This window comes from Peromyscus maniculatus, chromosome 8 (assembly GCF_049852395.1).
Source record: "Peromyscus maniculatus bairdii isolate BWxNUB_F1_BW_parent chromosome 8, HU_Pman_BW_mat_3.1, whole genome shotgun sequence".
Taxonomy (NCBI): domain Eukaryota; kingdom Metazoa; phylum Chordata; class Mammalia; order Rodentia; family Cricetidae; genus Peromyscus; species Peromyscus maniculatus.
Genome location: NC_134859.1, coordinates 42,567,807 through 42,581,018, shown reverse-complemented (window position 1 = coordinate 42,581,018; position 13,212 = coordinate 42,567,807). Strand labels below are relative to the sequence as shown.

Genomic DNA, 13,212 nt, shown 5'->3' with positions numbered 1-13,212 from the left:
CTCTGGCCCCCAAAAAATGAAAATAAATCTTTTCATTGACAATGGACAGTTACAAATGAGGAGTGTAGATGGATAATATTGGGAGAGGTTGTACATCGTGGGGGTGGGGTTCAAGGTGTGGGTAGGGACATGAAAGAGCTCACAGTCTTGTGAAATGTGCCAGAAAGAAGAAAGTAAGAGCTTTCCATATAAAGTACAGTCAGTGGTTTTTATTTCTCCCCTGCTGGGTAAAGGAGTCATGAAAGGTGGTTGATGTGTCTGAATGTGAGGGAGGATCATGGGAGTGACAGTCCCCAAGGGATCAAAGCAAGGCTTTGATTAGGAAGAGACAAGTCAGGGCAGATGAGAAGGACCTGAGAGGGGGACTCTCACTGGAGCAGAAGGTTTCGATTTTCGCGTTTTCCAGGATGGTCAAATTCTGCAAGCCGCAGGCAGTTTCGGTTGCGCAGCCCATTCCACGGATAATAGAGCATACAGGGCCCTTAATCAAAGCTGTTGATGAAAAGACCCAGGAGTTACTCTTCTCTCTCACTTTCTCTCCCTCCCCACTCATGCCCTTAAAGGAAAGTGTGCTCCGAATGGTCCAGAATCCACAACTTCCACCTCTGCGTGAGAACATGACCACAGCTCGTCCACGTGGAGTCTGGGCCTTCTTGTCCTCTGGCCCCATTGTCTCCTCCATATAGAAGGAACCTTAAAAGGACTCTTGCATCTTAGACACAAGACTAACACTGAGGCTTCCGGGTACCCGCTCACTAGGAGAGATGAACTTGATGCAGGCTTAAGAGGAAGGCCAGATGCAGGGTCTCAACTGCTGGTGGAAACTCTTCTAGTATGCCTCCCCGCCCCTTCCTCTCCTTCTCTACCTGGAGGGAAATATTGTGCATCCCTCAAAAATTGACATTCCTTCTTCTGAGGGCTCTGTGTTCGCTATGAGAATAACTATAGAAGGCACCGGGTACCAATGTTTCCCAAGGTAAACTGAGGCAGAAGCCTGCCCCATTGTGCATGGCTTTAATCCTCCTTTGCATTCTGTGACACCCCGTTTTCTTCATTCATCTCAACTCATCTAGACAAAGGGCCCTTCCCTCGCTCACCCCAGAACCTCTGTCAAAATTCTTTCCCAGTAAAAGTGTAGCTTGTCCCCAGACCTACCAAACTCTCAGTCCACCACTTAACCAGCTCCTAAAAACGCCACCTGCTCCCCAAAACTTTCCATATATTGTTCAGGAAAGAGTGGCCAGCTCCGCCCTCTAGCTGTGCATTCCAGAAAGAAAGGTCTTACAGTTGTTTCTCAGTTCCTGTCTCGATGGTATATGGGTCCTTCATAACAAATACACCATTTTCTCTTTTTTTAAAAAAAAAAATCTATCTTTTACTAAATGTAGAGTGACACCAGGTAACACTTGAGTGGTTAATCACGGGCTTTGGCTGTCACAGTGGTGGCGGTGGTAATGACTGGATCTGAAGGGCCATCACCTCCTACACTTCCAGTGAGCCACAGTCCCGTTCCAGGACATCACAGCGACACAGAGTCAGCGAACCTGACTCTCCTGTGGGAAGCAGATACACCCCTTCATCTCCTCCCCTCCCCTCCCATCCGTAACCCCTGTCTCCCAACAAATAGCTCCTTCCCACCTTTAGAAGCACATGGCCCCATACGACCACTTTCTCCATGTGGAGACAGGCTTCAAAGATGCCCCACAGGGTCTCTTCCATCCCCCGGTAGCTTCCACCCAGGTCCAATCAGGGTTGCTCTAAACTACCAACAGTCTATAAGAGGGAAATAATGCGTCACTTCAGAGATTAGAGCATTACATCCACAGCTCTCTTTCTCTCTGTGTCTCTATCGTTTGCCCTGAGGGAAGTCAGTGATTAGTCAGAAGAACACTGTGGCAGGCTATGAAGAGATCATAAGAAAAGGAGTTGAACACCCCCCCCCCCAGTGAGAAACCACACGTGAGCTGGGAAACAGTGACTGACACATGAACACAGCCCGCATGACACACCCTGAGCCAGGACCATGCGCCGGGCCATTCCCAGATGACAGATCTACACTTGCTGAGAAGTAATAAATGTCGGCTGTTTGCAGTTGCTACTTTTGGCATAGTTCACTACCTAGTGATGGATGATTTGTTGTGCTCTTTACAAGATGTTCGAGGAAGTCTCATACCTGTACCAAAAACCACAACGCACTTCGTCTCTAACCCTGTGCACTTCAGGGGAACCGGCTCACACTTCCCGTCCTCACTGTAGCAGGCAGGACATTCCACACCATTGGGTTGGGGTTTGGAAGATGGAAAAGGATCTGAATGGAGAGAGAAAAGTTTTCATCTTAGGGAATAGGCAGAAGAAATAGCTGAGAATGTGTCTATCCACTACTCATCCAAATGAGGTTTGTTTGGTTTGGGGTTTTTTTTTTTTCCCATGATTCTACCAAAAAACATTGCAACGGAGATGAGCTGGAAGGAGGTGCGGGAGAAAGGCACTGGTGTGTGAGAACAGGGAAGGACGGCATAGAAATCCGTGCTGTCCTCACCTTCGTCAGCTGCTCAGCATTCAGTCCTGGAGAAAAAGTCCAAGATAGACAGCCAGGCCTACACAGAGAAGCCCTGTCTCAAAAAACCAAAACAAACAAAAAAAGGCCTGGCTAACAGGAGAAGAGATAAACCGTTTTCTAGAAGGGTGAGGAATGAGCCAGGTGTGGTCACGCACACTTGTACTCCCAGCTACTCCAACTTTGGAGGCTGAGGCAGGAGGATTGCCTCAACCTACAAGTTCAAGACAAACTTCCGAAACACAGCAAGACGACTTCTCAACAAAACAAAAATGAACCTGAGAAATTAAATCGGTGAGCAAAGCCTGTCGGCCAGAGGGCCAGAGCAAAGCAGTTAAGCCAAAAGACTCACACTTAGAGAAAATCCCCAAGACCAGTCCCTGCCACGCAACTGTCACTCAGTCTACCACACAGGAGAAGAGCCTGTATCTGTCTCAAACCATTTTCAAGGAGTGCTATCCACAAAAGGAAGGCAAGCATCATTGTTGTGTCCCAGCACAGAGAGATGAGCCTACAGAAAGGCAAAGGAAACATGGAGCAGATAGTGGCGACCATCAGCTGTACTCACCATCACGTTTGGACATCGTGTTGCACTGCTCGGTGTAGCAGCATTGGTGGTCGTAGCTAAACGTCCGCTGGCCCCCCAGTGTTGTTGAGAATGCTAGTTCAGTACACTCATCTTCAGAACAGCTAATGTCCTTAATCTTTAGGCTTCCGAATGGATTATCTGAGGAGCAAACCCCCAAGAAATGTTCTCTTCTGAGATACAGAGAGAATGAAGCATCCAGCAGTAAGGAATCTGTTCCTTCATTCTCTCTGTCTTTATTTTTCCTCATCTCTGAAAGTCCCTCTGTTATTATTTCTGAGAATGAATCAATAGAGGGACACTTTGTTGCATCAGGACAGGGGTCCAGTGATAGAGTATTTGCTCAGCATGCATGGTGCCATGAATTTGATTCCCAGCATGGCAAAAAGAAGTGTGGGCTCACTCTCCAGTAGCCCTATGAGATTGATATGAGAAACAGAACCAGGGTCTCTCAGTTCTGTCCCTAGAGACTACATCTAGTATTAATGCCCATCCCTAACACCTCCCAGAAGCTCACACTCCCAGCCCCATCCTTGAAGGAGGAAAGGATCACTAGACAACTCTAAGAGTGTTGATTGGCTTACTTTGTTCTTTTAATTCCTGCACATGGAAGAAGCAGCCTTTAGTGGATTGACATTTTGGATTAGATTCGCATCTCCCATTATAGCATTTTCTGTTATCACAAGCATAACTCTCTGAAAAGAGGAAATAAACATGTTCAGAAAGCCAACCTGGGGCTTTTCAGCTGCTGACAAACTTTCCCAGGGGTCAAGGAGTCATGAGTGTTGAAGGGACTCCTGAAGGCTTGAGTGATTCAAGGAGTCCCCCTAAGGTACCTTAGTGGCATCCCCCACTTCCCATCCTTGAAACAGAAAGTGCCTTGTTGCTCTTACCCACAGAGCTGACAGACAAGTGAGTGCAGATGCAGACAGCAAGGAGACTCTTCAGAACTGAGGACCAGGACATGGTGACTCCCACGAACACTGCTCAAGGGACAAGTGGGGACAAAGGAATCACAGCTAACAGACTCAGTCCTTGTAATCCAGCAACCCAAATGTCAGGTGACATTACCTGTTCATGTTTTTATCCATTAATTAATTCATTCTGCAAGCCAAACTTTATCAAACACTGGCTTTATGCCAGATATGACCATTCGGAAGGATGCAAAACTGGAAAAGATGCTATATCCATCATTGAGGCTGTAAGGGAAGAGTTAGTCATCCTTCCCTGGGAAGGACATTTGCTCAAGAGGGATTCTTCTTGCATGGGTCTGGAAGGCACTAGATCTTCTTCCACAGCTGAAACAGCTGAGTTGGTGAAGAAGTGACTCCTGTGGGGAGCAGGTGGAGGCTCTCTATGTGCTACAAAGTCCTGGGCCGTGGAGCTCATCGGCCCTTTAGCGAAGGATATGGGTTCACCATTTCCAAAGCTGCCATTTCACAAAGAGCCAGCCTCCACCACCAGATGTCACAATCACACCCTGGAAATGCTCACCCAGAAGTGGTCCTGATTGCCTGAGACTGAGCAGGAGAGAAAAGCCGGTGTTCTCACTTTGAGACAGGAGGAAAGGAGCACACACAATGAGCACTGGACAGGATGAGCATTGAGGACAGGCTCACTGTTGCCGACTCTTACAACCTACTGGCCATCCTCGCACAAGTCAACATGATACATTGATAAAATCTTAGCGTGAAGCCAAGTGCACTAAACTGAACTGACCTGCTAGAGGTAGATACCATGAGAAGAGCTCTTCCTGGACCTCTGGTTGGCGGAGGAAGGAAGGAAGGAAGGAGAGGGATTACAAGGTCCCTGGGCGTCAGTGAGCTATGCCGGGGTCTTCTGGGTTCAAAAGTTATGGAACGGAGTTTGTGCAGCCCACTGGATGTGCCTAGAATCCTCCACATTTCCTCAAGGCAAATCCTAACCTTGCCTCTGTCAGGAGCCATCCCCTCCTTCCTCCAGGGAGTCAAGCTTGCCTCAGGACACATGTGCATCTCTGAGGGTGAGGGACTAAGTGCATTTTTCTACATTTTCTTTCTCTTTCTGCCTATTTTTATGCCAAACTCTTGTTAGGGCACAAGTGCTACATTTCTTTGCAATGGAGGGAAAAGGCAAGTTGGAGGGGCTCTCTTCCTCTGTCTTCTTGCAATCATCCAGATCTTGATCACATTCTCTCAAAATCCAGGACTGTGTCATGGAAGTGAGGGCAGGGAGAATCTTCCTGGAAACCCAATATGCTGAATGCTGAAGAAGGCGGGGATGGCAGGAAAAGAGCAGCAGGCATGTCCAGATGCCTCAGAAGTTGGTGTGTAGAGATATGGGAGGAAGGACACCCTGATGGGTCTGGAGGTCAGGAGACGCCAGCCCACCATCCAGGAAGCAGCATGTCATGGCACACACATAAAGCCATGGAACACGTGGCAACATATAGATTGAGAGAAATGGGCTGAGTTTAAGTATAAGAGCTAGTCAGCAGTTAGCTTGAGCTAATGGCCAAGCAGTTTTAATTAATATAAGCCTCTGTGGGTTTACTTGGGTCTGAGTGGCTGCGGACTGGATGGAACACAGGAAAACTCCAGCTGCAATCCATTCCAAAGAGTGCTAGTTAGAAAGCAACCTATTGTCAGGGCCTGTAAGATGATGGCCAGGGTTTACCGTACAGATCTCGATGGTTTTTCTAGAGTTATGTCCCCAGGGTCCCTTTGAATATTGCCAGCCTAGCAAGGAATCCCAACTCCCTACCTTGTAGAGAATCCTGAGTTGCCCACACAAGCCAGCCCCAAGCCACCTGCCCTCATATCCTCCCCAGGATCCTCAGTCAGTGTCCACAACTGCACATTCCATTCTTCTCTTACCTGCTCAGATTGTTAAACCTTCTAATCCTGGACGGTGGATTCCTGACCAGCTGAAGGAGCTGTCAATAAGGAAGGATCCCACAAAGAAGATGTGAGGCCAAGAGACCAGCAGAGACTGCAGAGCCTGGGATGAGACCTTGATTAACCTCAGCTGGGCTGTGGCCAGTGGCCTGGATTCTACCCAGCAGGCCAGTCAGAAGTGAGCTCGCTCTGTTGCTATGAACAGCAACCCGAGGCCACTGTGGTAGTGACAGGGAGAGCAAAGTGTGGCACCCCACTGGCCAGGAACCACCCAATTCTGTGCCAACTTCCTGCGCCCAGAGCAAGGCCTCAGTGAAATCTCCATGATGACAACCCATCAGATATGTGCTAATCTGTGGACACTCACCTGTGGTCAAAGAAGTTTGGGCACCATGCTTACTGGGTACCTAGAGGGTTCACTGGGGACCTAGAGGGTTCACTGTCTGATTTATATCCCCTGTACATTTGGCTTCAGAATGGTCCCATAGTCCCCTCAAGGGGCCTCCATCCCATTCTTGGGACTAGAAACATCATTCTGCGGACTGACAGCAGCCAACAGGGCATCTGTAGAGACCCAGGTGCCCAGAGATGACAGTCTTTTTCATTAGCCATGCTGTGGTGTCATCCTGTGACCTGACAGCCCTGAGTGGCCGAGGAGCCTTTATCCAATTGGGGGTCCTAAGGAGTCCCATCCTGGTAAGGAGTCCTTCTCCTCTCTATGGGTTGCCTATGGTTAGAGGAAGCTGATACATGGGGCTGGAGTCTGTAGAGGCCTGAGCAGGAATAGAAGAGGGCTGTGCCTGATCATAGGAGCTATCTGACTCCCAAGACACCAGAACTGAGCCTGTGGAGAGGCAGGATATGAATCGCAAGCTTCAAAGCATATCTCGAGTCATTAAAGGTCAGAACTTGGCCTTGATAGCTTCAGTCAACCAAGTCTGACACTGATTAACAAAGATTATTAACACAAGGAATTATTAAGAACACACAAAAGAGTTTTTTGTTCATTGTGGCCACACCTGGAAGAGGGACAAACAGGTTTGGTGGCCTACCCTCCAAGTCCATCTTTAGGCGTGAGGTTTCTGCTTGAGTACGGTGCCAGTTACATGCCTAGATAAGCAGTCCTGGCCAAAGTGCAGCCCTACCCATCACTGTCTAGGCTCCAGTTTAGCAAGTTGTCAAAACTAAATCTGTTTCTAGGAGATGAGATTCACCTCTGGCTGAGGCCTTTTCTTTCTCTCAGCATCAGATTCCTGGGGGAATTTCATTTACTTGGTTCCTTAGTGGAAGGAGGGGACCTAAGTGTCTCTTTAGAATATCCTCATTCCTACCCAGCAGACCAGTTACACTGGTATGTGTGGCTGGAGGCTAGAACCCCACTCATCCAAAACTTTACCTGTTCCTAATGGACAGTGGATCCCCATGGAATGAGGAGAGAGGGCAGGGGATAGAGCAGGGTTTTAGGGATACAGCCCAGTCAGAGGGAGCAGCAAAATCAGAAAAGCCCTCTCTTGGGTTCAGCACCTGCGGCCCTGGGGAAATGCTGAGGACGTATGAGAAGAAAAGCAATAGAAAAGTGGGTCTTCCAGCAAGTCAGGAAGAAGCCGGTGAAGTGGGGACAGTGATGGGTTCAGAAGACAGGAAATGAGCCAGCCCACCTCCTGGCTTCTAGGTGGCGGCTCTGCATAGCAAAGCCAGAAGGAGCCCTGCAGCCTCAGACCTTGTGGTATCCTTGCCTGCTTTCTTCCTTGGCCACATTTTGATATCTGGTACCTCAGAAAGTCACCAACTGCAGGGAGCGCACTCTGGAGAAGAGCCCCTGGGCCCCACTTTGAAACCCTTCTGCGCCTAGCTAGGATCACTCAGGCTCTGGAGGAAAGAAAGAAGCTCTTTGCATGTTTCTCTAAGGGGAGCTTAGTCCCTCGGTGTCCCATGTTAACATTTGGGTACATGGTACCAGCCATGACATCACTCCATACTTGGAGGCCATTACTGCCTCATCAGAATGAAACACTGCCTTCGGCCTTGGAGTGGTACCCAGCCTCCCTGCTCCTCCTCTTCTCTGGTCCTAAAACAACAAGGGTGTGCTTGGCCACACAAGGACTCATAGGAGGGCAACACAGGCCGTGTGGGCAGTGAAGAATCGGCCAGTTAGACTAACCTCAGTGGGCTTCAAGCTGTGGAGTGGTCCCTGGTGGCCTGGTACCTACCTGACCTGTGCCGATTAAGGTGGACAAGTTTCCCCTCTCTGTATGTAGACCAGAGAGGAGGTGTTGGCTCTGCTAGCTTGCTTAGCCCAGGTACTTTCTAATGCGGCACTAATGCTTCGCTGTCTCTAAGAGGTAGTTAAGCCCTCAGAGGGTTGGTGTCTCTCCAGATAAAATGATAATTCTATTTCGTTTCATTTTTAATATGTCAAAGCATGATTATATATGAAATTATGTGTGTACACACGCATTCACCTGCGCGTGCGCGTGCACGCGCGCGCGCGCACACACACACACCACACACACACACACACACACACACACACACTACATAGCACCTGTACTATGAGTCCCTACAGAAGTGATATCGGTCACCAGCTGCCCTGAGAGTTGCCACAGACTTCACTAACCTCGACAGTCACGGGCAAAAAAGGAGGAAAGGATGCGGGCAAGTTGGTGTCAACAGATATATTTTGAAATAGGAAAAGCTCATGAAACAAGAAAAAAAATGATGAAATAATGAGATGGGAAGTGAGGGGGAAAAAAGAGGAAGACTTCTAATGTTCTTATCACCAAGAAATGACTGATATTTGAGGAGATAAATACTATTATCAAGATTTAAACATAAAATGATGTGTACACTTGTTGAAATACAACATCATACTCCACAAATGTAAGTAATTTTCCTTTATCAAAACCCCCACATTATATATTATATATACATATGTGTGTATGTGAAAGACAGTGGCAAGGGTGTGAGGGCAGAGGGGATGCCATCAAAGGCCACCAGCTGTGTCCAGACAGCATCTTCAGTCCACAGCAGCCACCGTATCAACAAGCTTACCAAAGAAAGGGGAGTGTGCCGGAATGGAGGTAAGTTGGTAGAGTGCATGGGTAGCATGCACAAAGCCCTTGGTTTGATTCTCAGCACTTCATAAATCTGGGCATGGTGTCACACACCCATAATCCCAGCACTCAGGAGGCAGAGGCAGGAGGACCACAAGTCCAAGGTCATCCTCAGATACTCAGCAAGTTTGACCAGGTTGAATTATATGGGGCAAAGTCTCAAGAGAGGAAGAGTAGGCAGGGGATTCTTGACTTTGAATGGGAGCTCTTTTCACCAATGCTTGATGATCAAACCATGTTTGAATAGTTTGAAAAGCCACCGAGCTGATCTGCAAGTATCGCAGGTTATATGAGAACATGTCCTGAGGCACCCAAGGTGGTTGTGCATGTGTGAGGGGCAGATGCCCTGCCTGCCCTTTGCTCCTCGGGAAAACATCTGGTGTGTTCCTGGGAAAGCGCCACATCTCAGATGATCCTCTAATTTCTGACCTACACAAAACAGAAACCCTCTCCACCTGAATGTGCAGTTCCAGAGTGCTGTGCATCACTAACAAAAATAGAGATGCAGAGGCTGGACCCAATGGACAATGGAAACAGCCATAAGGTGTCACCCCCTCCCTGTGACATCATCAGAAGACACGGGTATCAGAAGGTCATGTTCTCCAGGCTTTCACATGTCTGGGATCACTGGGCCATCCAATACATACAGTTCAGCACCACAGCCTGGACTGCTAGCTCACTTCAATAAACGTTCATGTTCAAAACTGTTAAAGTAATTTCAGCCTAAATGCCTGGATGACAGAAATGCTCTCACACTTTGGCACATGGATGTCCTCTCTCTCCACCTGTATAAAGAGCCGGAGGGAAGTTTGGTCTATTTTCTGCACAAGTGCAGGCAGTTGCTTGCAAAATGGTACCTCAGTTTAACCCCATGCACACCAGGGACCTGTGTCCCTTCACAGCCTGGTCCACAGACCCTTCATCTACACCCTACATCTAACCCAATCAATCATCAAAGAGGCAGACCAATATCTTGGATTCCTCTTCCATTAACCTGCTCATTAGCTCACAGCCCAGTCCAGAGCCAGTAGCTCATCCTTCTGGAAGCTCACAGCTTTCTGACCACAAACAAATACAGCATTCAGGAAATTTTAGCAGAACTTTAAAAGAAAGCATTTTGAGCAAACTTAGGCTCCCATAAATGAACTGCTTTTTCCATTAGTGAAGAGGCAGACCTTCATAGTACTCAGCCTGCCATTGGCCTGGCTACCAGGTTCCAAACAGTAATGAGGAAATGACTCACAGCCAGCTCAAGTTCTTGGTTTCAGCTAAATCCACTGAGATGGGCAGACAATGCAGCATCAACCACACTCCTCCTCCCTACAAACACTGCAGCATCTGCTTCCAGTAGTGTCTGTTGGCCTGACTTAAGAGCCTTCCTCCACTCCAGTGGTTCTTCAACCTTCCTAATGCTACGACCCTTTAATACAGTTTGCCGTATTGTAGTGACCCCCAACCATAAAATTATTTTTGTTGCTACTTCACAACTGTAATTTTGCTACTGTTGTGAATCTTAATGTAAATATCTGATACATGAGCCCTGTGAAAGGGTCATTCAATACCTCACCACCGAGGTCATGACCCATAGGTCGAGAACTCATTACTCATTGCCACTGCCCCCACGGAGTCCACAGGTAAAAACTCTCCAGTTCTCCCTCAATTACAGATTCTGAGCTGAAGGTGGAGTGCCCTGTCTTGAACTTTGAAACCTTCTGACTGTTCCTAATGGCTGTGGACAGACAGAGCATATTCATCAGCCCATGGGCCAATGTTCTAACATGTTCCCATCCCAATGGTGAGTGTGAATCTGCAGGGTTTGGGGCTTCCGAATCTCCCTATCCAAACAGCAGAATTCAAGGCTCCAAGTTTGTGGAGAGCTCATTGCAATTGTTCAGCCTCTAAGTGGATGACCACGGCAAGCAGGCTAAGTTTCGAAGGTATTTTGTCACAAAACCCAAACTGTTCTCTGGACACACATCCAAGGTTTAGGAAATTGGCCTGGGAGGGGCGGAAGAGGTAACAGTCAGGGCTGTGTGGTTGCAATATCAGCCCTCGGGGCTGTGCACACCTCAGTGTGATTTCAAAAGAACCTAGTGGAAACCTGGCTGACTACCCGGGTTTCAGCACGAAGGTTTGAAGTTAAATCCCATACGTGCAAAAAAAAGGGCAAAGTCGTGGTGTTTAAGCACACATGGAGAAAGTTCCCGAATCCTTGGCCATTCCTGGAGAGGCCTCAGCTCTGTGAAGCTGGTGTCTAAAACACACAGGTGCTGTCTGTTGGGTGTTCAGGGAAGGGGCCCACAACAGGCCAAGCCTTTGATGCCTGATACAGGCAATGGGTTTTCTTTTTTACTATCATGGTATGTTTCTACATGCACAATGTAATGAGGTTTTGAAACATTCTCATTGATATAATTCACACACTGTATAATTCACCCTAAAAAGATGAGCAAATTCAATACATTAGGGGGTCCTTACCCATAAATTCTGCTGTCATTGTCACAGTTGGAAGGAAGACACCTTCATCCTTTGGTGGAGGCTGCCAGCCACCACTCCAGACCAGCTCTTACAAGCAGTATTTTCAAAATGGATGAGACACTATGAAAAGACCAAATCTAGGAATCATGTATAGAAGAGGAAAAGAATTTCATTCTAAACACAGAAAATATTTTTAGTAAAGCCATATCATTTAAGTTTCTTAACATTTGGGAAATGATAGTGAAGCAAGAGAGGTAAGAAAACATCAAACAACACAAAATCTACAAAATTCTAGAAATTAATACATACCTTTCAGTAATTCCTCTTAATACCAGTGCTCATAATTCCCCATATTAAAAAAAAAAAAAGTCTATCCAGTTGGCTTAAGAGCAGGGTTCAGGCCAGGCAGTGGTGGCGCATGCCTTTAATACCAGCACTCGGGAGGCAGAGGCAGGCAGATCTTTGTGAGTTCAAGGCCAGCTTGGTCTACAGAGCGAGATCCAGGAAAGGTGCAAAGCTACACAGAGAAACCCTGTCTTGAAAAACCAAAAAGAAGAGCAGGGTTCATATTTTTATTACCTCAAAGGACATGCTTCTTGATGAAAAATGGATGCTACTTTTAGAGTGAAGTCACAGAAGTGTGGAAAGGGTGTTCCAAGCAAACTGAGCTATGAACCAAGCAAGTGTCTGTCACCATTTTAATATCTGACAAAATAAACCTCAGACACAACTAATCAGAAGAGATCAAAGTCACCTCATTCCAATTAAGAAAATGATCCATCAAGAGGGCCTTAGAATTCTGAAACACATACTCAGCAAACATGGACCCCCAATTTTGTAGAACAAATACTACACCCTGATGATCAGAAATAAAGTTTCTTCTTTTCTCCACAACACTCCAAAGTTTGTTTTCTTGATAACAGCCATTCTAACTAAGGTAGCTCAAAGTAGCATAAGTTCTCATTTCTATGACAGCTAAGGGTGTTGAATACCATTTGCATTTTTTCTCTTGAGAAGTCTGTTCAATTCATTAGCCCATTCTTTATTGGTTTGTTTTGTTCTCTCTCTCTCTCTCTCTCTCTCTCTCTCTCTCTCTCTCTCTCTCTCTCTCTCTCTCTCTCTCTCTCTCTTTCTCTCTTTAGTTCTTTGTAAATTGTTGATGTTATTCCTCTTTCTGATATATAGGTATAAAAATCTTCTGTAAAGAGGAAGTGTTAGAGGTTCAAAGTCCAGGAAAATAATTTGAAAGCTTAACCCCACCTCTACCATGCCAGAGAACATAACTGCATTTGGAGACTGTCTTCCTTAGAAGTCATTAGTGTGGGTCCTTATTCAACACAGCAGGTGGCTTTGTAAGAACAGAGATTAGGCCAGGTATTAATGGCATGCCCTTTAATCCTGGCACTTGGAAGGGAGAGGCATGTGGATCTCTGTGAGTTTGAGACAGGCCTGGTCTACAGATCAAGTTCTAGGACAGCCAAGCCTACATGGGGGAACCCTATCTTGAACCCCCCACGAAAAAAACAGAGGTTAGAACCCAGATAACAGATACACAACAGGAAGACAATGTAAAGCCATGGAAGAAGATGGTCAGCTAAAACC

The 13,212-nt window shown here is 47.0% G+C and overlaps 1 protein-coding gene across 3 annotated transcripts; it reads right to left on the bottom strand.

The window, feature by feature from the left end:
• Positions 1–16: 16 nt before the first annotated feature.
• Positions 17–6,261, bottom strand: LOC102915388 (protein RoBo-1-like). 3 transcript variants are annotated; one of them, XM_076542465.1, is made up of 6 exons: positions 4,215–4,584; positions 4,037–4,126; positions 3,728–3,838; positions 3,126–3,284; positions 2,174–2,308; positions 17–492 (listed from the first exon to the last, which is right to left on the bottom strand). In XM_076542465.1, exons 2-6 carry the CDS (start codon positions 4,107–4,109, stop codon positions 302–304), a joined length of 669 nt encoding a protein of 222 aa, XP_076398580.1. In that variant the 5' UTR covers positions 4,110–4,126; positions 4,215–4,584; the 3' UTR covers positions 17–301. The 3 variants fall into 3 exon arrangements, with proteins under 3 accessions (XP_076398580.1, XP_006984977.1, XP_076398581.1); XM_006984915.3 differs by lacking the exon at positions 4,215–4,584 and adding an exon at positions 5,999–6,258 and having other exon boundaries at positions 20–492; XM_076542466.1 differs by lacking the exons at positions 17–492; positions 4,215–4,584 and adding exons at positions 1,639–1,773; positions 5,999–6,261.
• Between the last annotated feature and the right edge of the window lie 6,951 nt (positions 6,262–13,212).